This window comes from Carcharhinus amblyrhynchos, chromosome 5 (assembly GCF_965287045.1).
Source record: "Carcharhinus amblyrhynchos chromosome 5, sCarAmb.v2.hapA, whole genome shotgun sequence".
NCBI classification, from domain to species: Eukaryota; Metazoa; Chordata; class Chondrichthyes; order Carcharhiniformes; family Carcharhinidae; genus Carcharhinus; species Carcharhinus amblyrhynchos.
This window is the reverse complement of record NC_137328.1, coordinates 13,591,991-13,618,440: the sequence shown is the minus strand read 5'-3', so window position 1 is coordinate 13,618,440 and position 26,450 is coordinate 13,591,991. Positions and strand designations below refer to the sequence as shown.

Sequence of the window (26,450 nt, the reverse complement as noted above, 5' to 3'; positions counted from 1 at the left end):
TGGCTGGTTCAAAACCCTGGAACTCCCTTTCAACAGCACTGTGGTTGTACCTACACCACAGGGATTGCAGTTCAAGAAGGCAGCTCATCACCACTGTCCGAAGGGCAATTAGGGATGTGCAGTAAATGCTGGGCTATCCACTGACACCCACATCTCGTAAAATAATATAACAAATGATTCCCTGTTTGTGCCTGGTACTCTTACATGTTAGGTACAACTCTCACCAACTTCTACAGATGCACCATAGAATGCATTCTTTCTGGTTGTATCACAGTTTGGTGTGGCTCCTGCTCTGCCCAAGACCACAAGAAGCTACAAAAAGTCATGAACAAAGCCCAGTCCATTAACCAAATCAGCTTTCCACCCATTGACTCTGTCTACACTACATCAGGGAGATGATGGCCTAGTGGTATTATCACTATTCATCCAGAAAGTCAGTCAACTTTCTGGGGACCTGGGTTCAAATCTCACCATAGGAGATGGTGAAATTTGAATTCAATAAAAAATATCTGGAAGTACGAATCTACTGGTGACCATTGTCAATTGTCGGAAAAACCCATCTGGTTCACTAATGCCCTTTAGGGAAGGAAATCTGCTGTCCTTACTTGGTCTGGCCTACATTTGACTCCAGAGTCACAGCAATGTGGTTGGTTCTCAACTCTCAGCTGTATTTAGACCCATTCTCAGGCGCCCCCATACACACTGTGCCTGCAAAAATATCAATGATTCCAAATCATGTTGCACAAGCCTGTGGGTAGGGCCTAACACGCCTGAAACCCTGCAGCTCCGATTGGCACCTCTGTGCATACGCAGAAAAAAAATGATAGAATGCTGCTCCCCTGCCACATCCCTCCCGGGCTGGATAATCCCTCCTCCTGGCCCCACAGACATTGCCCCACCCCCACAGTATTACTGACCACCTTATCCCCCAACCACCTCTATCACCCAGATGGATTCCAGGTCCCTCCCCCACTTTCACCCCCCACTGATCTCAGGCAAAGTGGCAGTGAACCCTCCCCTTTCACCCCCACTGATCTCATGGAGAGTGGCGCCCCCCCCCCCCCCCCCATTCCCCCAGCCACATTCTCCTGTGAATCACAGCTCCTTGAAAATTTGAGAGACTGCAGCAGTACAATTTGCGAGGGCTTTGTGCATATCCTTCAGCTCGCAGGGTGCAGAGTGAACCAGGATCCAGCAGTACCCACAAGACCCAAGGTCAGTGACGAGACTCGAGTCCGTGCTGCAAATCGGACATCAGAGACATTGTTGAGCAACAGCCCCCACCCCCCACACACTCACAGAAACACTACTGACCAAGAAAGAAAATAGCCACAATGAAAGGACCCCCCATAAACAGCAGAGAGCTGTGGGACGCTAAACACTTCCCTCCTCACTAACCCTCACTGATGGAGCGCCCGAATCAGACTTTTATGGAGCATGCCTGTTTCGCACTGGTTCTGGATGGGCAAACGCGGTGTTAAAGGGGGAAGTGCCGATAAGATTCAGCATGGAGCCCACTACGTCAGTTTAAATGCATTCAAATACATTTACATGGCTGTTGTGCCCATTTTGGATGTGGTCCATTTTTGGGCCTTGGTAAATTAGGAACTGGTGTGGAGGCAGGCATGGATTGCGTTATTCGCCTCATGCCCAACTTTACCAAGCTCTCACGCACAAAAACAGGTACAACTTGATGGTAAAATTAGGCCCATAGTCATAGAGGTTTACAGCATGGAAACAGCTATTTACAGCTATTTACCATTTATATAGATGATCTGGAGGAGGGAACCGAGTTTATGGTGTCGAAATTTGCTGATGTCACCAAGATTGGTGGAACGGCAAATTGCATGGAGGGTGTGGAGAGTCTACAGAAGGATCTAGATAGGCTGAGCGAATGGGCCAGGAACTGGCAAATGGAATTTAATGTTGGCAAGTGCGAGGTGGTCCACTTTGGTAGGAATAATGGTAGGAAGAACTATTACTTACGTGGCGAAAAACTGCAGCAGGCGACGGTGCAGAGGGACCTCGGGGTCCTTGTGCATGAGTCGCAAAAACCCAGCCTGCAGGTGCAGCAGGTGGTCAGGAAGGCTAATGGGATGCTGGCCTTCATAGCGAGGGGGATTGAATATAAAAGTAGGGAGGTCTTGCTGCAGCTGTATAGGGCATTGGTGAGGCCGCAGCTGGAATACTGTGTGCAGTTTTGGTCACCGCACTTACGCAAGGATAATTTGGCCTTGAAGGGAGTGCAGAGGAGGTTTACTAGGCTGATACCGGAGTTGAGGGGGTTGAGCTATGAAGAGAGGCTGAATAAACTAGGTTTGTACTCGTTAGAGTTTAGAAGAATGAGGGGAGATCTCATTGAGACATATAAGATGATGAATGGGATGGATAGGATAGAGGTAGACTCTTCCCGCTCAGAAAGGACAGTAGGACTAGGGGGCACAGCCTCAAGATAAAGGGGGGGCAGTTTAGAACAGAGTTGAGGAGGAACTTCTTCACTCAAAGGGTGGTGAATCTCTGGAATTCTCTGCCCGTTGAAGTGGTGGAGGCTGCCTTGCTAAATATTTTTAAGATGCGGGTTGATGGGTTTTTGATAAGCGAGGGGATTAAGGGTTATGGGGAGAGGGCGGGAATGTGGAACTGAGCCACGACAGATCAGCCATGATTTTATTGAATGGCGGGGCAGGCTCGAAGGGCTAGATGGCCTACTCCTGCTCCTATTTCTTATGTTCTTATGTTCTTATGTTCTACATTGTTGGCACTGACTCTCTCAGTTCACCTTTGTTTTGATTTTCTGGACAGTTGTTCTGTTGAAACTCTTGTGGGTGCTAGAAGATAGTGTCTCTTTCTTTACCCAGACCTCCTCAAGCAACCCATCCTAGGAGTCTCCTGCCAACCAAGGAGTGGTCCTTCAACTCACTGCTGTCCCTGATGCCCAAATTATTCCTGTCAGAGTAGGGGATGCAACTTTGTTTGAAGGAATGCATTCCTATTACAAACAGGTCTTGGCACCTAATGTGAAATTGTTTTGTTTAAATGGCTGGGCTACCCATTACTTGACCCAATTGGGAAGGTAACCACACATTCTGATTAAAATGAGGGCCGGGCATCACACTTGCAGCAAGACCAACACCCTTGCCCTGCCTGAACAATCCTCGCCTGACTTCCCCTTGAGATTACTGGATCTCAGCCCTCAGGAGAAGGCTGCTGGAATGTCCCCTTGGGGGTGTGAGGATCACTAACTTAGCACAGGGTGAGTGTGGCCTGTACAGGAATAATCCAGACTTGAATACAGCCTCGGAACTCCAAAACAGAAGTATTCTCCCTTCTGGAAATCTGCTGTATCATAAAATGGTGGCAATTGAACGCAACTGGCCATGGAAGTATGAACTCTCCAGCACAATCACTACCATATGACTGAGATGTACAGAAGCGCCATCCGCATGGGAAGATGTGGGCTGGGAATATTTACATTTCCCACTGCTGGGAATCCAGCAAGGGCAGAGTTGCAGGTCACCAGCGGGCTGTGTTTCCGGCTCCAGCAAAGTTATGACAGGATAACAGGATTGTGAATTTTTTGGCCTTATTGCTAATACACAATTAATGTAACATCTATCATTTGGAGATGGCAGCACGGAGTAATGTCACTGGACTAGCAATCCAGGGACTAATGCTCTGGTGACATGGGTTCAAATCCCACCACAGCAGTTGATGGAATTTAAGTTCAATTATAGGGGCGACACGATGGCACAGTGGTTAGCACTGCTGTCTCACAGTGCCACAGGCTCGGGTTCAATTCCAATCTTGGATCATTGTCTGTGTGGAGTTTGCACATTCTCACTGTGTCAGCGTGAGTTTCCTCCGGGTGCTCCTGTTTCCTCCCACAGTCCAAAGCTGTGCAGATTAGGCTGATTGGCCATGATAAATGGCCCCTTAGTGTCCGGGGGATTAGGGGGGTGGATGCATGGGGGTTGTGGGGAAATGTCTTGGGTGGGGATTGTTGACGATGTGGGCTCGATGGACTGAAGGGCCTCCTTCTGCAGTGTAGGATTCTATGATTCTATGCCCACACTGCAAGAAAAGGATCAAGAAAACAAAATTTAAACACAGTGGGTACTGCTCCCTTTAAAATATCACATCGAAGTCAAACCTGCAGTATCATCAAAAGCTGCAGACTAATGAGTATCCCGCACAGATACTGAGCTGTATCATGGATATTAGCCGAATAAATTGATCTGTTTCAAAGGCAAACAGAAATGAAGACCAAATCACCTACAAGCATGCACCTTCCACATACCTGATGAAGGGATACCATTTCCGAAAGCTTGTGGGATTACTATCAAATAAACTGGTTGGACTTTAACCTGGTGTTGTGACACTTCTTACTGTGTTTACCCCAGTCCAGCGCCAGCAACTCTACATCTATAACAGAAGACCACAGGGCCACCTGCTTGTTCTATATATTGCCTATCATGTCTTCAGATTAATCATTGGGTTAAAGGGGTGTAATATGCTCTTGTCAGACACTGTGCTGCCCATATCTTCCAAAATGGTGGACAGGAAGCACATCAGCAGGTCCGACCTTCACCTTGTTCTGCCTGCCATACTTTATGAGTAAAAATAGAAGGCGTCCTTTACTCATGTTCGAAACAGATGCAGATAAAAGGCCTTGTATCTGCTTCCCAGTTTCTACGCCAGTTTACCCTTAAGTAGCCAGCAGCATCGCAGGCTGAACTCATGGAAATCACTTCTCAGCATAGTTAACTCTTATTGTACTGTGACTTCTCTTCACACCCACAGTCAGGGAGCACAACTCTTTATTCAAGGTCTTGTCACACCACCCTCCAAATGTAGACTGCCCACTCTGGGCAGATCTCAGCAGCTCAACCCACACCTGAGGTCACAACACCCATTCCCTTAAAGGAGCTATGCCCCAACATATATAACAGGGATCATCTATAATAAGGAAAATTAGTAATATACCTGAGAGGTCAGAAGGGGCAACAGGAACAGAAGTTCCTTCCCTACTGCCATGACTCCCAGCCATACTTCTTCCCACCCATTCCATCTCTGGCCCACACTAATAACACACTATCCAGCCAAGCCTCTGGCTGATTTCCCTTACTGAGGGGCTTTGCGTCACTAATAGGGAACTGATGTTTCTTCATTCCTCTCCGCTCTTCCATCATGTTATGTCAAGCTAGGACTGTGCTATTCTAATTGTCAAATTTGGGCATTCATTTGTTTTACTTTTTGCTGGCAACTATTTCAATAAAACATTGGCAATTTGGTTAAATAAGCAGCTTGTTAGAGTTCAAAGTCAAATGTGTCAGGTGGCTAATGCATCTGAGGAAAGTTAAGATTTAATTGTGGCCCACAATTGTATAAATGAAATACAATAATGTGCAGTAAGACACTGGCTGTCACTTTTTTTAAGCAGTAAAGGATAGTTCTGGAGCAAAGAATAAGTTCCATTCAAGATAATGTAGATTTTGTTTCAAAATTAATATTCCCTTTTAAATAGTGAAACTGGAAGATATATGAAAAATTGTCCCACAATGATCTCCACTGACACTGTCAATGGATTCTCTTCCTAATTGGACAAAGTAAAATATCTCCAAGATTGACATTGTCAGTAAGATGATGTAGCCAAGAGTTTAGAAGTGCAGAAGAGTTTAGAATTTTAGAAGAGTGAAAGGGAATCTCATAGAAACTTATTAAAATTCTAGCAGGGTTAGACAGGGTAGATTCAGAAAGAATGTTCCCAATGGTGGGGGAGTCCAGAACCAGAGGGTCATAGTTTGAGGATAAGGGGTAAATTTTTAGAACTGAGGTGAGGAGAGATTTCTTCATCCAGGGGGTGGTGAGTGTGTGGAATCCACTACTACCGAATATAGTTGAGGCCAAAGCGTTGTCCAATTTTAAGAAGAAATTAGATATAGCTCTTCGGGCTAAAGGGATCAAGGGATATGGGAGAAAGGGGGCGTCAGGATATTGAATTTGATGATCAGCTATGATCAAGATGAATGGTGGAGCAAGCTCGAAGGGCTGAATGGCCTATTCCTGCTTCTAGTTTCTATGTTTCTATGCTAACCTTCCATCTAGAAGGACAAGGGCAGCAGATACATGGGAACACATCACCTGCAAGTTCCCCTCCAAGCCACTCACCATCCTGACTTGGAAATATATCGCTGTTCCTTTACAGTCACTAGGTCAAAATCCTGAAATTCCCTCCCTAATGGCATTGTGGGTCAATTCACAGCATGTGGACTCCAGTGTTTCAAGAAGGCAGCTCACCACCACCTTCTCAAGGGCAACTAGGGATGGGCAATAAATGCTGGACAGCTAGTGACGCCCATGTCCCACGAATTAATAAAACAAATCCTTGTTCAATTTACTCTTAGCTTGGTTGAGGAAATAGCTTTCTGCTCTGATTTTGGACTAGTCAACCTTTTTTCAATGGTGCTTCTATCTCCAAAGTAAAAAATGGTCTCCAAAACTCTGAAGAAAAGAAGGCAAGCTCTTTAATTTTTGGATGGATATAGAGACAGCCAAAGAACTACTTGGCTGGTCAACTTTTCTAACTATTTCTCATAAGGTATCTTGCACAAATTTATCAAGGAACGTTCTCAAATGTGGTCATTGATTTTCCCCCCCTCAGGTTTGCAGTTTATATGTCATTTTCAAACCTTGGAACTGCTCCATGAAAATGCTGAGGCGTAGAAATTCTGGACCCATTTTCAGGTCCAGCCTACAGGTGCAGCACAAGTAGTGTTCTCAAGCAGGGTAGATGGATCCACTCAGAAATTGGGCCAAGTACCACATCTACAACTTGGGACGAGTTGTTGGGGCGTCCACGTTTAGAACATGAGATCAAACTACCCACACCCTTAAACTTCCTCCTAGCCCCAAGAGACAACTGGTGCTAGCACAAATTTGTTTTGTGGGAGATGAATAATCATTGCCAAAGGAAGAAAAGCATTGCATCCTCAGTATTCCCATCAATATTTCTGGCTCACCCCAACTTTACCTACAGAAATGCAAGTTCTTTCTTTATTCACAGGTATAACTTACAAAAGCATAAAACTCTCCTTAAAATTTTCCTTATCCATGAGGATGATTCAAGAAATATAATCCACCATATCAGTCCAATTGTACAGTTAATATTACTCGACCGCAATGGTTGTATTATTCAGGTGACATTTTTACATTCTTGAAGCATGACAAATGTGATTTTCCAGAACGTGATCATTTAAATTTGTACTTATCCTCATTATCTGCTGTTTGGTCTTTAGCCAGCTATATTTTCGGGCCTTTTTTCAAAGGTGTTAATTGGTTTAGTATTTGTTGTTTCTGCTGTGAGTCTGTTTTATGTATTTAAGCTGCAAATGCCTTTGAGTCTTGGGAATTTTGTATCCACGGGCCAGATTTTACCATTTTGATTCTAAGTGCTGAATCTGGGCGTAATTCAGATCCGATTTGGAAACCTGTTCTTAAGCGCCCTCCCACACACACTCAGCCTGAAAAAAAAACAGCAAACCTGAATCGTGCTGGTTATTGTGTCCCCGAAACGCTGCAGCTCCGATCGGAGCCTTCAACTGCGCACGCGCAGTAAAAAAAATTGAAAAACGTTCCCCTGCCATATCGATCCTGGGCTGCAAAAAGCAGATAAAATGGTCCGGGAGCAATGTCCCCCACAGACATTGGCCCACCCCCACAACATGACTGTCCCCATTAGCGACCTCCCTGTGTCCCCACTACCCAGACCAATCATGACCTCCTGCCTCACTTCCCCCTCACCGACTGCACGTTGAGTGGCAGCGGACTGCCCCTTCCCCCCTCATCTGAGAATGATCTGGACCTCCTCCCTCCTCCACCTCCTCCCCCTGCCTGCCCCCACCAGAGATCCATCAGACTCACTTCCCCCCCTCCCCACCAGAGAATGATTTGGCCATCCTCCCTCCTCCTCCCTCTCCCCCAACAGAGAACGATCTGGCCCTCCCCCCCTGCCCCATTAGAGATCCATCTGGCCCGTCTCCCTCCACCACCCCCCCGCTGCACCCTCACCACTATCAATCTGGGTTAGAGAGCCACTAGAAGCTCTGAACTTACCTCTCAGAAGCTGGAGCGCCCAAAATAGACTTTTGCCGAGCATGTCTGTTTCGCTCCGAATCTGGACAGGTGAATGTGATGGTAAAGGGGGAAATGTTGGTCAGTTTGGGCATCCAGCTCATTAAGTCAATTTAAACGCATGCAAATGCATTTAAATTGACATCGTGCCCATTTTGGGCGCGGTGATGATTGTGGCCATTTTGGGCACTTGGTAAGAGGAGAACGGGTGGGAGGCGATCGCGTATCGCGCTACTCGTCTTCACGTCCAACTTTAACAAGTTTTTGCACCCGGAAACAGGCGCAACTTGTTGGTAAAATTGGGCCCCACGTCTTATTTTCAGTTCCTTCCTTCCTGTGCCACCCCCATATTGTTCTAGGAAATTGTCTGGAATATACTATGTGAATTCTTCCTCATGGCTACCTCTGCCAATTTTATTTCCCCGATCCACATGAAGATTAAAGTCACCCATGATTAATGTACTGCCCTTTATATACGAACTAATAATCCCCTGATATATTCTCCGTTTTACAGTATAACTTCTGTTTGAGGGTTTATTGACTATGCCCAATGACCTTCTCCCCTTGTTATTTCTTACCTCCGCCCATCTACACCTTCTGATCCAAGATTTTTTTCTTGCTATTGTCCTTATTCCATCTTGTACTGGCAAAGCTACCCCACTACCCTTTCCTTCCTGCTTGTCCTGATGAAAAGACACACCCTGAATGTTGACTTCCCAGCTTCCTTGTAATCACAGAGGTCACAGGTAATGCTTAGCAGTTGAGATTTGGCTGTTTTCAGCAGTGCTTGCCCACTCCACTCCCAGGATCCCAGGGTCAGTTGTTAAATGAATCTCAGTCCTGCCTACCACTCACTATCAGCGTGGGGAGGTGGGATCCAATCCAGTTATAAACAATTGGAAACCAACTAGAAGACCTTGTGAGAGCAAGGCACAGTCAGAACATCAGTATTTGGTTGGGTGTGGGGCAGGGCTGTTCAAGTCAGTCCCCTTGATGGTGCTAATTTTAACTCTGTACATTAAGAGACCCATGGGACGGCACAGTGATTAGCGCTATGGCCTCCCAGTGCCAGGGATCTGGGTTCAATTCCAGTCTCGGGTCACTGTCTGTGCAGAGTTTGCACACTCTCCCTGTGTCTGCGTGGGTTTCCTCCCACAGTCCAAAGATGTGTGAATTAGACTGATTGGCCATGACAAATTGCCCCTTAATGTCAGGAGGATTAGATGGGTAAATATGTGGGGTTATGGGGATGGGATCTAGGTGGGATTGTTGTCGGTGCAGGCTCAATGGGCCAAATGGCCTCCTTCTACACTGTAGATTCTATAATTCTACATATTTTCTTTTATGACAGTAATTGAAACCTTGCTTTATCTTTTCTCTAATAGAATGAATTCATTCCTGTGAACCATTTTTCATAATTTAGAATATCTTTGTGACCCCTCTCTGGGTATTGTCGACTGCATTAATGATAAACGTAGCAAATACTAAAGATGCACAATATTAATCATTGAAAAGAAGGATAGCAGGTTGATGTGCAGAAATGAACCTGCAAACTTCTTCATTTCAGAGGTTCCGCACACACACTTTTTGTATCCCTGATATTTCTGAGAAGGCGGGGGGCGGGATAGGAGTGTGTGTCAGCAGTTGGAAACCAGAAATATCCAGAAGGCAAATGAGCACTGCTTAATTTAATGTTTGGATTTCATTAGGAATTTTCTTTCATTTCCCTTCTGTGAATGGACAATGTTGAGAAGGCAGCAGCTGGAGACAAGAATTCTTAGTGTGCTGCAGTCTGGAGGGAGTGGGGGGTTGTGGAGTGGAATGCTTGTAGGGTTGTTGGGGAGAGATCATAGTCGAAGGCTTAGATGAAGGAAAGGGGAAAGCATTCATGTTTCTCCTGACCCATAAGCTGTAAAAAAGAATTTTTAAAAAATTTGTTCATGGGACATGGGAGGTTATTGGTAGTTTCTCTGCATTTACTCCATCAAACCCTAATTCATAATTTTGAACAATATTATCCCCTTAACCTTCTCCATTCTGAGGAACATCACCCCAGCTTCTCCCATCTCCTCATATAACTCATCCCTGATACGTTGTCTACCTGATACGCTGCAGGAAAGGATGTCCTGAGGCATGGTACACTGGGGAGACCATGCAGACGTTACTACAATGGATGAATGAGCACCACTCGACAATCACCAGACAAGACTGTTCCCTTCCTGCCAGGGAACACTTTAGCAGTCATGGGCTTTGAGCCTCTGATCTTCAGGTAAGCGTTCTTCAAGGCAGCCTTCACGATACAAAACAATGCAGAGTCATTGAGCAGAGACTGATAGCTAAGTTCTGCACATACGAGGACGGCCTCAACCGGGATCTTGGGTTCATATCACACTATTTGTAACTCCACGACTTGCCTGGAATTGCAAAATCTCACTAACTGTCCTGGCTGGAGACAATACATACCTCTAACTTGTGCTTGGCCCTCTCTCCACTCACATTGTCTGTACTTTTAAGACGTGATTACCTGTAAAGACTCGCATTCCAACCATCATCTTGTAAATCGAGTTTGTGTCTGTATATGCCCTGTTTGTGAACACAAGTCCTCACTCAACTGATGAAGGAGCGGGACTCCGAAAGATTGTGCTGCCCAAATAAACCTGTTGGACTTTAACCTGGTGTTGTGAGATTTCTTACAGTGCTTACCCCAGTCCAACGCCGGCATCTCTACATCATTCATAATTAAAACAGGCAATTTCCCAGTAATTGAGGTGGGTTTTCTAACCTTCTGGCTGGCTATCTGGTTTGATTTGATTTATTATTGTCACATGTATTAGTATACAGTGATAAGTATTGTTTCTTGTGTGCTTTGAGTTGACAAAGCATATCATTCATAGAGAAGGAAAGGAGAGTGCGGAATGTAGTGTTACAGTCATAGCTTGGGTGTATAGAAAGATCAACTTAGTGTGAGATAGCTCCATTCAAACGTCTGATGGCAGCAGGGAAGAAGCTGTTCTTGAGTTGGTTGATATGCAACCTCAGATTTTTGTGTTTTGTTCCTAATGGAAAAAGGTGGAAAAGAGAATGTCCAGGGTATTTGGGATTCTTAATTATATTGGCTGTTTTTCCAAGGCAACGGGAAGAATCATAGAACCCTACAGTGCAGAAAGAGGCTCTTCGGCCCATCAAGTCTGCACTGACCACAAACCCACCCAGGTCTTACCCCCATATTCCGACATATTTTACCCGTTAATCCTTCTAACTTAAGCATCCTAGTACACTCAGGTGCAATTTTTTAGCAAGACCAATCAAGCTAACCCGCACATCTTTGGATTGTGAGAGAAAACCGGAGTGCCTGGAGGAAACCCACGCAGACACGAGGAAAATGTGCAAACTCCATACAGACAGTGACCTGAGCCAGGAATCGAATCCAGGTCCCTGGAGCTGTGAAGCAGCAGTGCTAACCACTGTGCTACCGTGCCACCCTGTAAAGTGTAAACAATGTGTAAACAATGTCAATGAATGGGGGGCTGGTTTGCGTGAATTTGTCTGCTTCTGTTGGCATCTCGTGTCTGCCTGAACACCCCAGAACAAAAAGGGTGACGGAATTTTAAAGGAGATGGGTCTCAGAATAGGGAAGTTCCCCAGCTCAATCTTTCCCAAAAATCAGACAAAATAAATACTCAATTCCTAGGACCTGCAAGCATTTGAAGGGCAGTGTTCTGGATTTCACCAATAAAAATATTACTCAAAATTAGCTTTGAGAGGATGAATCTTTTTTACCCATTTTCCTCCCTTTAATGTAGACTCAGTGGGTAAGCTCAGTCTCTCAGTCATTAAGAGGTTGATTAATAAGCTACAAGCCTCATAGATCACTGCAGAGAAATGATGGATAAGCCAGCTTCCAAAATACATGCACATGCTCCACAAGGATGTTCTAATTTAACAGTGGAGCATTTGATATTAATTCAAAGTAATTTATTTCTACTTTTATGTGGATCAATGGTGAGGCCGCATTTGGATTAATGCATGAAATTTAGCACGTCCACCTATAATCAATGTTTTGCAAAGATTCAAAATGACATTGTGGCAAAGTGAAGAGATCTTTCTCTCCATATCTCGCTATTAAGTATCGATTTCAATCTGAGTATTGTTTGTCTGAGCAGTCATAAAATTCCTGGATGTATCCAATGTCATCCATAACTTCTTTCCTCATTAAGCAAATATGCCTGCCATCATGTAATCATAATGATTGTTTTGTTGTTGTATATTCTGCTGAGCAAGCCAACAAGTCCCTGCATTTGTAAGAATCTATTATTAAATGTACAGTAACAGGGACATGAGGAAAATCACAACATCATTGCATGAACAGGAAATCATGTTTGATAAATTTAGAACAGGGCGGCACAGTGGCACAGTGGTTAGCACTGCTGCCTCAATGCACCAGGGATCTGAGTTCAATCCCAGGTTTGGGTCACTGTCTGTGCGGTGTCTGCACATTTCCCTTTGTCTGTGTGAGTTTCCTCCGATTGCTCCAGTTTCCTCTCACAGTCAGAAAGACGTGCCGCTTAGGTGCATTGGCCGTTTTAAATTCTCCCTCAGTGTACCCAGACAGGTGCCAGAGTGTGGCGACTGGGGGATTTTCACAGTAACTTCTTTGCAATGTTAATGCAGGCCTACTTATATAATAAACTTTTATTAGAGCATTTTGAAACTGTAACTAACCAGTAGATCCATTGGAGAACCAATGGATATAGTTGCCGGAATTCTCCAATGCCATTCGCACTGCCACCGCTGCCAGTGAGAATTTGGCACTCAGCCAAATCATCAAACACAGTAGCAGCGGGACTGGAGAATCCCAGCCACAGGCGAGGTGGGTGATTCCTGGCCATATATCTGGATTATCAGTAGGCATTCAATAAGGCCCGATACAAAAGCTTTTGACACTACTAGGGGAATATTCCCGTCTCGCCCGCCATAGGAATCATAGTGGGTGGAGGGGGAGTGAGTGGTTGACCTCGGGTGGGATTTTACGGTTTGGGAGTGAGTGTGGTGGGAAAATACCATCCTCAGGGATTGGGGGTAATATATTGGCTTTGGTTGAGGGTTGGTTCCTGGACATCAAACAGAGAGGAAAAATCAATAGTTCATTGTAGGATGACAGGGTGTTAAAAGTGGAGTGCCTTTGTTATTTGTGGTCAATTTTAATGAGTTAGGTAAGGGAACTGAGTGCAATGTATCCTGGCTTGCTGATGATACAAAGTGAAGGGAAGTCAACTGAGAGGAAGACGCAGGAGGCGATTCTCTCATCCCACTGTGTTAATTTTTTAGCGCAGCGGACCGGGAGATTTCAGTGGGGCTGGATTAGTGTGATCCATGCTGGGCATCCGGCCCCGAGCATGTACTCCAACAGTGGATTATCGACACTGTCAGCTCCGCGCTGGAAACTGGCATGGAACTGCATTAGATATGCAAAGGAGCATGTATATTTAATTTAAATATAATTAGACTTTAGTCCCGGGCCCAGCAACATCTCACCTCCCCCCCGCCCCCCCTCACCCACCCACCAGAAGTGTTTCACTCCAGCGGGCTTTACAATAGCTCTCCAGGGAGCTGGCAGCCCAACTCTGCTGGAGTGAAGGGGGGGCAATCGGCACCCCCCCCACGAGATCAGATGCCAGGTGCCCCCCAAGGGCATTGGCACCTTGGCAGTGCCAGCCTGGGCCCCTGACGCTGTCCACGGGTCAAAGTGCCAATGGCCAGAGGCACCTTGGCACTGCCCATCAGACATAGGGCAGTGCCAAGGGGGTGGGGCTTAAAGGGACCAGGGCCTGATGGGGCCCTGTCTGGGAGGGACAATTGCTGGGGGTAGGGGATCTTGCTACCACTCTGTGTACAGATTGAAACCAGAGGGAGGCCTGCGGTCAGGGCTGGCTAGCAGGGTCAATGTGGGGTGGGGGGGGTGGGAGGTGTCAGTTGTTAGGCTTGTAGGTGGGGTGGGGGAGGTCAGCAATGTTGAACAGGAGATCAAAGCTATAGGGGGGTGAGTGATCAAGGTGGGGGGTCAGGCTGGGCTCGGACATGCTTTAGGTCCAGTGATTTGGCCTTGGGGGGAGCGGAGGACCAGTGTACTGGAGTTCACAGAGCTGGACAGCAATCGAGCTGGCCAGTGACCAGGAGGCTGGCAGACTGTGCATGCGCCGATCTCAGCACTGACACATTAGTGCATGTGCAGTGGCCTGCTCTGTGCTATGCTGCTGGCTTCTCAGTGGGGATAGGTTCCGCCCACTGATTATTAATGCACTTCACACTAGTGCATTCTGCAGTGCACAGAATGTGGGAAATTCGTTTGAGAACTCCCACTGAAAAAAACGTGACTTACTCCAGTTTTCACACGAATTCGACACTTCGAATTTTTTGGGGAGGATCGCTCCCATAAAGGGGCTACAAAGGGATACAAATGCATTAAACAACTGGGCAATAAAGTGGTAGAAGGAATATAATGTGGGCAAGTCTGCAATTAATCATTTTGGTGGGAAGGATTGGGAAACAGTTAAGAGAAGGGGGTATGAGTAAATGTTGGGTAAGCGGACTGATTTCTTGGGACCTTGTACATGACCACAGGAAAGCTAACATGCAGGTATGGCAAGCAATCAGGAAGGCACATGCTATGCTGTTCTTCATTCAAAGGGAGCTATAAGAATGAGTATAGCAGGGAAAAGATAATGGGGGATGATGGTGTCACCATCCATGTCAAAGGTGGCAGAGAGAGAGCGCGGAGAATGAGGAGAGAAAACTTTCAGAATCATGCAGTATGCCACTTATAAATTAGAGTCACCATTTCAGTGTTACGACATAAGCATAAACCTGATTGAAGAAATCCAAGCTTGGTTGTGGGAAAGATAGTTATAGATTATGGGAGTGACAGCATGTTAAATATTAGTTCAAATGCACTTTGGACCGACATAATTGGGATAAAATGTCATAAGATTTTTGCTTTCCTTCTTCCTCGGCTTAACGCTGTAGATTTTAGGCAATGTGTTTTTATTTATCAATAAACTATTTACAGAGAATTGCACATACCAACAAGGTCCCATTCTCCATTCGGTAAATAGGTAGAAATATCAGCTTCCATCATCTGCAGGTCCAATAGCCAACCATTATGTGTCCAGGAGCCAAATTTTAAGTTGCACTTTTGGACATCAAAGGGGAACCAGCGGACGTCAATGTAGCACGTACTCTTCAGAATACCTACATTTTCCAAAGACATTAAAGCATGTAATTTCAATAATAAACTGTTTGCTTTCCATCATCATCTTGCTATCTCTTTGTCTTATTTTTAAAACCTCCTTGAAGCCGTGCCTTTGCACATTACCTCTGATCTAATGATCATGATGTGGGAGATGCTAGTGTTGGACTGGGGTGGGCACAGTAAGAATAGGCAAATTGTAATCATCTTACAATTGTGTTTTTGTCTATATATTGCCATGTTTGTGAACAAACCTCCACTCACCTGGTGAAGGAGCAGCGCTCCAAAAGCTCGTGATTCCAAATAAACCTGCTGGACTTTAACCTGGTATTGTGAGTCTTGTTACAGCGATCGAATGATGACTTTTGCCTTTTAGTTAATTTTGTCTTTCAATTGATCTGGGAGATTTTATTAGATTAGAGGTATAAGTTGTTATGTTGAAGACTTTGGAAGGAAAGCTTGAAGTTGGCCTATGTGCAAACCAGAAAGTTCCAGATTCAATGGCTGGGATTTTCCAGCCTCACTTGTCCCGAAATCATAAAATCCCACCCGAGGTTAATGGACCTTCCCATGCTCCACCACTCACGCGATTCCTGTGACAGGTGGGGTGGTAAAATTCAGGACGATGTGACTTCAAATCTTGTCTCTTCAGGGTCTCAACCGGAAAATTTCATCTACAAAATGCAGACCCTATGGCTATAGGTACCTGTTTATCATGATGGTAAAAGGGAAATAAAGTCTCCAGAAATTTTCAGGATAAGTATTTTTTCTTGTTAAAGGAGACAAATACATTTAAATCAAAAATATTTATCAGTATGTTAACCTAAATATCCCAAGGCATGGAGCTCAACTATTCACAAAGAGATGGACCACTCTTTTGCAATGTAATTCATTGAAACATTGTGCAGAGAATGGGTAGGCGGGGGAGACCATCAACGCTTTTCATCTGAAGCTTGGGATGTATTCAAAAATTGTGATTAAAAGCTTTACAACTTGTTTGTGTGGAATAAGATTACATCATTCAGTTGTTCCTGTTGTGTTGCCAGCTGCTTAGTTTAATAACCAAGGCACAGATGTTGCGAGGATGCTGAGAATGTAACATATTAAGAAAAAGTCAAGTCAGATTTTCATACTTAGAGGACTTCCAAAATGGCTTTGCTGATGATGGCATTAGCAAATATTAGTTTTGTCATAACATTAACAATGATCTGGATGGAATTCTTGAAGTACATTCTATAAGAATGGAATATTAAGGGGATTTCATAAAATAACAACATCAATTTCAACTGATCTCTGAACTCCACATTGAAGTTACACTTTTATAATAATTGTTAGGGATCAGATTATCTGATATACACTCTGAAGTTCATGGAGACAATCCTGTTCTGTCTTATTTTCTTTCTTAATCATGATAGGTTAAAAGAAAATGCCCCAAATGTTTTCTGTATTCCTACACCTTGTTGAAAGTGTGAATGATGACTTCACCCTGTCTGTAACTGCAACACTATATTCTGCATCCTCTCCTTTCCTTCTCCCTTATGTACTCTATGAACTGTATGTTTTGTCTGTGTAGCACACAAGTAACAATATTTTTCACTGTATCCCAATATATCGGTGGCACAGTGGTTAACACTGCTGTCTCACAGTGCCAGGGACCCAGATTTGATTCCCAGCTTGGGTCACTGTATGTACGGAGTTTGCACATTCTCCCTATTTCTGTGTGGGTTTCCTGTGGGTGCTTCAGTTTCCTCCCACAGTCCAAAGATGTGCAGGTTAGGTGTATTGGCCATGCTAAATTGCCACTTAATGTCAGGGGGAATAGCTAGGGTAAATGCATGAGGTTATGAGGATAGGTCCTGGGTGCAGCTGTGGTTGGTGTCAATTTGATGGGCCAAATGGCCTCCTTCTGCATTGTAGGATTCTATGATTCTATGTGACAATAATCAATCAATCAACCAACCAACGATGTGGTTCTGCAGATTGATAAGCATCTTGTGAAAGGGAAGAAATTAATATTGTGAAACTAACAAGCAAATAATCCAGAGGTTCGGAATGCTCCATGTGCAAACTTGAGTCCAATTTGTGCCAGTATTGCTGGGGAAAATGATATTATGGAGAGATACAGGTTGTTCCTGCAGGCAATGTAAACAAACATGAAATTAATTGTAAATAATTGATGTAAATCTATCAATGAGGCATTGCTGAACCCATTGGAGAACTATTGCAGCAGTCTATAAAGATAATTAAAGCAATCCGTAATTTCACATGGGAAACAAAAACAAATCAAAGATAGGGCTGGAACATTATAGAAATCAAGTGCTATGACTTTTCAACGCTACCGGAGAGGTACTGTGTTGATAGCAGTTAGTTTCTCCGATGACCTTTATTTCAACCACACAATAAGATGGTACTCACTACAAATTATGCTTTGAATATGGTCGCTTTCTATGATCATTTCACTGAAGGTGTGCTATAAATGCGGACTATGTTCAGAAGTTGCTGCAGCAGACATTCAACGTTGACGGTCTGCCAATTACAGAATGAGAAACTAGCACTGCAGTACATTTTGTCAAGGATACATATGTTGTAGGATTCTGTGATAAGCGTGTAAGAGGATTCAGTCTTTCCTATTAGATTTCCAAATTAATCCATGTCTGTTCAAGGCAGGCAGCACATCCAATTGTGTGTTCCCTGCTCATGTGAACAACCTTGGTGTGCAGTCAGCACTAACTCTGCTGTTCATTGGCTTCATCCATTTGCAGGGGACCCTAAAATTGCAACTTGTTTGGTGACTAGGGAGAGGCTTGGAGGAGGTGCATTGTGGCTGGAGCAGGTGCTGGTAGCCGTGCATGCAAAGTAAATCAGATCTAAGAGAGAATGAAGAATAAGGGAAAATGTGCTGTTAGACACTTTGATGTTTGATTTGGTGGTTTGGTGGAGGCAATAGGAAGTAGGAGATTTTTCCTGCATTTGCAGAGGGTCAGAAAACTGTCCATGGTCAAAATGGAGTGGGAGCAGATAGTCATGTAGGAAAATGCCAGGGGCCAAACCCTGAGGACACAATTGCAGGGCTACAAGAAGTTCAATGACCTCACAAAAGTGTTCAAGGTTAATGTATGCATCTTCAAATGTGGGGAGGCAATGGCCTGGTGGTATTACCGCTAGACGATTAATCCAGAAACTCAACTAATGCTCTGGGGACCTGAGTTCAAATCCTGCCATGGCAGATGTTGGAATTTAAATTCAATAAAAAAAAATTGGAATTCAGAATTTACTGATGACCTCAAAACCATTGTTGATTGTTGGAAAAACCCATCTGGTTCACTAATGTCCTTTAGAGAAGGAAATCTGCCATTCTTACTTGGTCTGAGCTACATGTGACTCCAGAGACCCAGCAATGTGGTTGACTCTCAACTGCCCTTGGGGAACTAGGGATGGACAATAAATGCTGGCCAGCCAGTGACTCCCATGTACCATGAATGAACTTTTTAAAATGCAGTAACCGTCCACCACTAGTTTCAAATCAACACCCTCCACCCCATCACTCACCTACCAACAATCTCTATCAATCAAAATTAGAATCATAGACTCCCTACTCTGCAGAAGGAGGTCAGTTGGCCCATTGAGTCTGCACCGACTGACAGAATACATTACCAAGGCCCTTTCCTCTGCCTTATCCTCTCACCCATTTACCATAGCTAATCCATTTAACATGCACATCTTTGGGCTGTGGGAGGAAACAAGAGCACCCGATGGAAAACTATGCAGACACAGGGAGACTGTGAAAACTCCACCCAATTTTGGAATTGAACCACAGGTTCCTGGAGCTATGAGGCACTATTGCTAAGCACTGTGATACTCCCTGTGCCACCGTAACACTCCGTACGAGTTACTTTAGCCTCTGTTGCTGCACCTCAAGATAACCCATGCACCTTTTCCCATCCAGTTTCCTAAGAAGTGGAAACTTGCTACAAAATAGAGGAAACCTTTAAAAAAGGATGAGGAACAGCACCACCTGGAGGTTCCCCTCCAAGTCACTCACCATCCTGTTTTGGAAATATACCACCATTCCTTCACCATCACGGGGTCAAAATCCTGGAAATTCCCTCCTAAAGCACTGTGGGCACTTTCCTTTCCTTTAAAGGGTGGGTGGGTGATGGGGGAAGTGGCAGGGGGAGGTTAAGAACAAGCTTGCCTTCACTATGACCTGAGCCTTATTGGACCAGTTTTTATACTGTCAACAGCACTCACCTGGTGGGATGTATTTGCTAAACCCACTGGAATTTACAAGAACATTGGTGTGAAAGGTCGCATCAAATCTTTCATCGGCACTGTCAAAAAAAGAAACAAATTAATTTATAAATAGCACGTGGAATAAATGCATTTGATGTATATACATACTACATCCTCCGCAACTAGAAGTCATAAATATAAGATAATCACTGATCAATTAAATCAGAAGTTTGGCAGAAAACTCTTTCGCCAGACAGTGGTGAGGACATGGAAGATGCTCCCACTTGGGGAATAAAACAGATGCATTTAAGAGCCTGTCATTCAAGGATCATTCACGGTGGCAAAGATAATCCATACCTTCTGCTCTCTGAGTGCAAACCATTTTCTTGAACTCCTCTCTGCCATCTTCTTCACCTCACTACCAACAATAAGTGTGAGGAGCTCACAGACTTTTGTTTCACTACAATTTTGAGCAGCTGATGATGGGACATGCAAAATGTCAAAATTGAAGGAATGCAAAGATCTTAATGGCTTGTAGAACTAGAGGTCATTACAGAGGTAGAGGGATGCCAGTGACAATACGTACATTTTTTGCTTATTGCTTTCTATCTCCCTTTTACTTTGCCCCTTTCTTTTTGACTCCTCCTTTCTCTTTACTTTTACCTGTGCCCCCACCTCCAGTTTCAGTCAACGTCGACATCCTTCAGGCAGTCCTTTAACAATCTGTACCCCTGTGCGGCTATTCTCGCATTCTGATCAATTAATGGACACTCTTAGCACCTTCTCAGTCTTCTGTGTTCTCATTTATATCCCCTTTGTCCAATTCCACACCCCCTCTCCTCCACCCCATAGTATAAATCTCCACGGATTCTCTTTGCTCTTAGCTATGACGAAGGGTCAACAAAATTCCAAATATCGGCTCTATTCTCTCCCCACAGATGTTATCAGATCTTCTGAGATTTTCCAGCGTTTTCTGTTTTTTTGCCTCTCATTTATGTAACTTCTGCAAATTCCTCTCTTTCTTTGCTGTCCCAAACCTGAGTTACTCTGTCCTGTGCATTGCTTCACATTTGTACATTTCCTCCCTAGAGATGTGCACCCAACATCATCCCTTCCTTCTTCTTCCTCCTTCTCTTCTCACCCCATAACTCCTGCCATCTGTTGCTCTGTATAAGCATAGAACCATCGAAACTATACAGTGCAGAAAGAGGCCATTTGGTCCATCGAGTCTACAGCAACCACAATCCCACCCAGGCCCCGCCCCCATATCCCTACATATTTACCCACTAATCGCTCTAACCTACACATCTCAGGATAATAAGGGGCAATTTTAGCATGGCCAATCAACCAACCATCTTTGGACTGTGGAAGGAAACTGGAGCACCTGGAGGAAACCCACGCAGACACAAGGAAAATGTGCAAACTCCACACAGACAGTGACCCAAGCCGGGAATCAAACCCAGGTCCTGGAACTGTGAAGCAGCAGCGTTAACCACTGTACTACCGTGCCGCCTGTAACCCCACTGACCATGTGGCATTCACCTATAGTTCAAGCACACCAGTTGCTACACAAAGCAAGATAAGAACTGAGGAGAAAGGAATTGAAGAAAAATCTCTTGCATTTTGAGAATAGTGCCATGGGATCTTTTATACCCATGCATCCCAGAGACGATACCTCTAACAATAAAGTACTCCTCTAGTTTTTAATAAAATGAGTGTATCTTTGGCAAGGCTAGCAATTATTGCTCATCTTCAAATGCCTATGAGAAACTGATAAGTCAGCTTTGTTAGGCCATTTGAAAGTCAATGGTTTCTTGTGGACCTCCCCTTCTCAGAGCCCATTTCTATGGAAATGTGAATCGTATGGGCATTGTATCCAGGTAGAAATATTAATTAGATAACTTCAGACTCGCAACTTCGTTCTATTTCGAAATTAAATAGGCAAGTTAATGTATAACCATTTACAAGTCTGATATTCCTAACAGCTTGCTGGGATTTTGAAGACCAATGGTCAAATCACCATCAACACAGATGCTTTGGTCATTGTTTGTAGCATGAACATCTTCTCAGCAAGATAACCCATTGCTCCAATTCCTCCACTTACCCCCCCCATCCATGCCCCTGCCCACCCCTCTCCTCCAATTAACCTTTAACACATAAGAATATAAGAACTGGAGTAAGGAGTTAGCAACTTAGCTCCTTGAGCCTGCTCTGCCATTTAATATGACCATGGCTGATCTCATCTTGGCCTCAAGTCTACTTTCCTGCCCTTTCTCCTCTCCTGCCCTTTAAACCCTTATTAAGTTAAAATCCGTCTATCACTTCCTTAAATTTACTCAACGTCCCAGCATCCAGATTATTCTGAAGTAGTGAATCCCACAGAATCACGACCCTTTGAGAGAAGTAATTTCTCTCCATCTCTGTTCTAAATCTGCCACTCCTTGTCCTAAAACTATGACCTCTTTTCCCATAAGAGGAAAGACTTTCTCCACTTCTACTTTGTCAATCCCTCTTAACACCTTGGACACATCAAATAGATTTCCTCTTATTCTTCTAAACTTCGAACATTCAAGTCACATAGGATTTCTGTTAGCAGAACTCTGAACAGGTAATATGATTCCTTTCATTCCTCCATTTTATCCTAAATTAAAAGAAAAATCCCAAAATGTAACTTCTATGAAACCTTGCATTTGTAATAAATCTCCTTCAAAAAGGTGGTCCAGAGGTAATATAATGGTTATGTCATTACTGAACAGCCAACAATGCCATCCACTTGAACTCTAATCCAAATATACAGAAATGTGGGATCAAATTATGCCAATGCATTATTAGCACTAATTCCCATTGCATTGAGACCTATATTACTGACCTATAATGATTACTCTTAATGGATTTTTATTCATTCAGATCTAACCAACAATCACATGGATAGCAGCTGAGAAAATGAGCTTAAATACTGTAATAAATAATCAAAAAGCTTTCTGATAAGTGAATAGAAAAATGCTATGTTTTTAAATGTTCAGTGTCACTGGCAAGGCCAGCATTTATTGCCCATCCCAAGATGCCTCTGAGAAAGTGGTGGTGAGTTGCCTTCTTGAGCTGTTGCAATCTATGTTATGATGTGGGTATGCCGGCGTTGGACTGGCGTAAACACAGTAAAAAGTCTGACAACACCAGGTTTTAGTCCAACCTATTTATTTGATAATATTCTCACTAGCTTTCGAGGGGACAGCCTCTTCGTCAGGTGACGAAGAGGCTGTCCCCTCGAAAGCTAGTGAGAATATTATCAAATAAATAGGTTGGACTAAAACCTGGTGTTGTCAGACTTTTTACCGCAATCTATGTTGTCAGGTGTCATTGCAGTGTTGTTGTTAGGGAGGGATACACATGTGCTATAATACAAAACCATTTCTTGTTCTAATCTGCTCTGAAGCAGGGCAGTAATTAGCCTTAATACCTGAAGTTTTTGTGAGGGCATTAAATGTGCAGAGAATCAGATTTGTTTCATAGAATCACAGAATCCTTTCAGTGCAGAAGAAGCCATTTGGTCCATTAAGTCTGCATTGGCTCTCTGATAGAGTATCTTATCCAGGCCCTCTCCTCCACCCTATCCCAGTCACCCCATCACCCCAGACATTTACAGCGGTTAATCCATCTAACAAACATATTTTTGGATACTAATGGGCAATTTAGCATGGCCAATTGACCCAACCTACACATCTTTGGACTGTGGGAATAAACCGGAGCATCTAAAGAAACCCACACAGACACTGGGAGAATATGCAAACTCCACACAGGCAGCCACCCAAAGCTGGAATTGAACCCGGGTTCCTGGCGCTGTGAGGCAGCAGTGCTGACCACTGTGCCACCATGTCGCCCCTCTGACAATCATGGTGCTGGTTCACATTTGAAGAATACCACTTGAGAAAGGGTACCTGAAGCTTGTGGGACCACTTCCAAGCAAATATTAGGAGGTGAGTAGAGACACAATGCTTATGTACAATACACAGTTCTGTTCTCCACACTACAAAAGATCTATAGCAGCACTGGAAAAAGTGCAATTTACAAGAATGATACTAGAACTGAGAGATTATAACCATCTACAATGATTGAATAGTCTGGGCTCTTTCCTCTTGGAAAGAGAAGGGATTGATTGAGGATTTTAAAATTGTGAAATGCTTTGATAGATATAGAGAAGATGTTTTCCACCTCCTGGGGTTTTAGATATAAGACAGACACCAATAAATTCAATAAGAAATTCAGGAGAAACTTCTTCACCCAGACATAAATGAAAATGTGAAACATCGCTACCTCAAGGAGTAGCAAAGGCAAATAGCATGAGGGCACTTAAGAGGAAATTAGATAATCAGATGAGGGAGACAAGGATTGATGGATATACAGATGGGACGAGCTGAGATGGCGGGGGAGGAGGCCTGAGTAGAGCATGAATGATGGTTCATAGAAGATAGACTGAATGACCTATAAATCCTGTGGAATAATTTGAATGGAAGACAGAGTCGAGATTATCTCCTGTTTGGCACTGCTGACACCAGTCACCTCCCTGAACTATCCTTTCCACTCCTTGTCTGGTGAAACAGCACACCTGGTAATTCTCTATATCACCCAGATATAGAGAAGATATTTTCCACCTCCTTCCATCGGGAACAAGATACAATGAGATCACGTACCAACCGACTCAAGAACAGCTTTTTCCCTGCTGCCATCAGACATTTGAATGGACCTACCTTGCACTCAGTTGATCTTCCTCTACACCCTAGCTATGATTGCAACATTACATTCTGCACCGTCTCCTTTCCTTCTCTATGAATGGTATGCTTTGTCTGTATAGTGTGCAAGAAACAATATTTTTCACTGTATGCTAAATACATGTGACAATAATAAATCAAATCAAATAATCATGTTTAGTCTGAGGGCAGAAGTCTTTGCGGGTCAGAAAAATCAGCCCACTAAGTGTGCGAAAACCCCATCACAGCCATCTCTGGTAGGTCTGCCTATGAACTGGAAAAGGCCCCTCTGACAGTGCTTCAAATACCCAGTGGGAATAAGGTGGCAAATGTTCAGGAAGGTGCAGGGTCTGGAAGTTGCCTACTCTGCTCTTCTCTGCAGGTATGCATGTAATATACTCCTATAATTATAAATACACTTATGGTAGCGTGGCCCCTTTAAGGGGGTGAACCCTGAGGGTCACATAATTGGGCTATGGGAAGCCAAGCCAACCAGGTGCAAGGATGCATGTCCCAGTTTGGGGAGGTCCTCAGAGGGAGCTGGGGAGGAGTGGAAAGCAGGCATGTATTCAGTTCTGTCAGAACTTATAATATATTTATATAGGGTCTGACAGAACTGAATACATGACTACTCTCCATTCCTCCCCAGCTCCAACTGGTATCTATATATGCATCTAAGTGTTATTGGGAATAAACCCTTTCGTACTTTGAACTAACAAGTCAAATTCAATCTATTACAGCAAGACAGCAGCTTTCATCAACAGGCAGAGCTCACATTTCATTCATACATAGACAACGTCTAACTATCAGCAAAGGATTCTGAAAGCCCATGCTATCTTCGGGAGCAGCACCTGAGATGACAGTACCCAATGGCAGCTGAACATCCCCTTACTATTCCACCCTTCCAGTGATGTTAGAGGGTAGCTGTTTGATTACCAGAGCTACGCATCAAATGAATGGCTGTTGACACCCTCCACAATTCTACCACCCCTGAGTAAAGCTTAGGTAGAAACAGAGACCATGGAACCAGCAGGAACACCACTGAACACACTATGGAACCCAGAACAGGCACATGTGCAACTGGCAGATTGCTGAGGTCAAGATCAAGGCAACTATTTCCTTGTGGTGGTTCTCTCACTTACCAGAAACAAGCCCAATCTCATGACAATATAATTCAGGCCAGTTTATCAGTAGTAGCAGTACTGAGCCACATTTCTGCAGATGGACATTGAAGTACCCTTCCCAGTGAACATGTGTTGCTCCTGTTACCCTCTATGCTTCCTCCAAGTGGCATTTGACATGAAGAACCATTGAGTCAAATGGAATTGAGGGAGGACGGAAGATGTCTTTATTCATGTTTGATCAGAAACTATGAGACTGCAAGGATTTAGGCTCCTTATCCCCCTCATCTGTAGGCCACTTTGTCATCATGTGTGGGGATAACAACAGGGCGCAGCCAGAGGTTGGTGATGGAGAGTCTGGAATTTGGCTGAAATGATACAGCAAGTGTGGCAACATCAGCCTGTCACATTTCTTCTCTGTGGGACAGCTCTCCTAACCACGGGACCAGTTGCCAGGTGTTAATGAAGAAGCCTTTGCAGTGCTGCCTGTAGGACTGCTTTCCCCTTTTAGCCATTGCTGTGCTTGTGTGTATGGTGACTTTGGCCAGGGATTGCCCCAGAACAGGTTAATGGACTGTGTCGGAGTGCATAGTGAAAAGTTTGACAACACCAGGTTTTAGTCCAACCTATTTGTTTGATAATATACTCACAAGCTTTTGGGGTTAGCCCCTTCGTCAGGTGAATGGAGAGTTCTGGCCTCAGACAGAGCATATAAAGCACAGACAGTTTAGAGATTACTGATTAGAATGCGAATCCTTACACCTAACCTGCTGTTCAAGACCTGAAGTGGCTGATAATGTGAGTGGAAGGAGCACTGATCACAGTTTAAAGAGATGTGTATTGTCTCCAGACAGTACAGTAAGTGAGGTTTTGCAAACCCAGGCAAGTCACAGGGGTTACAGATAGTGCGACATGAACCCAAGATCCCTGTTGAGACCATCCTCATGTGTGCGGAGTGCATAAACATAGAAACCA

General features: G+C 44.1%; 1 protein-coding gene across 1 annotated transcript in view; it reads right to left on the bottom strand.

Moving 5' to 3' along the window:
• Positions 1-26,450, bottom strand: part of chrna8 (cholinergic receptor, nicotinic, alpha 8) — a 250,322-nt gene that overhangs the window by 73,424 nt on the left and 150,448 nt on the right. The window contains exons 5-6 of the mRNA XM_080188480.1: positions 19,628-19,707; positions 15,211-15,378 (exon numbers count right to left, since the gene is read on the bottom strand). Coding sequence (XP_080044606.1) covers positions 15,211-15,378; positions 19,628-19,707 — 248 coding nt within the window. The remainder of the gene's footprint in view (positions 1-15,210; positions 15,379-19,627; positions 19,708-26,450) is intronic.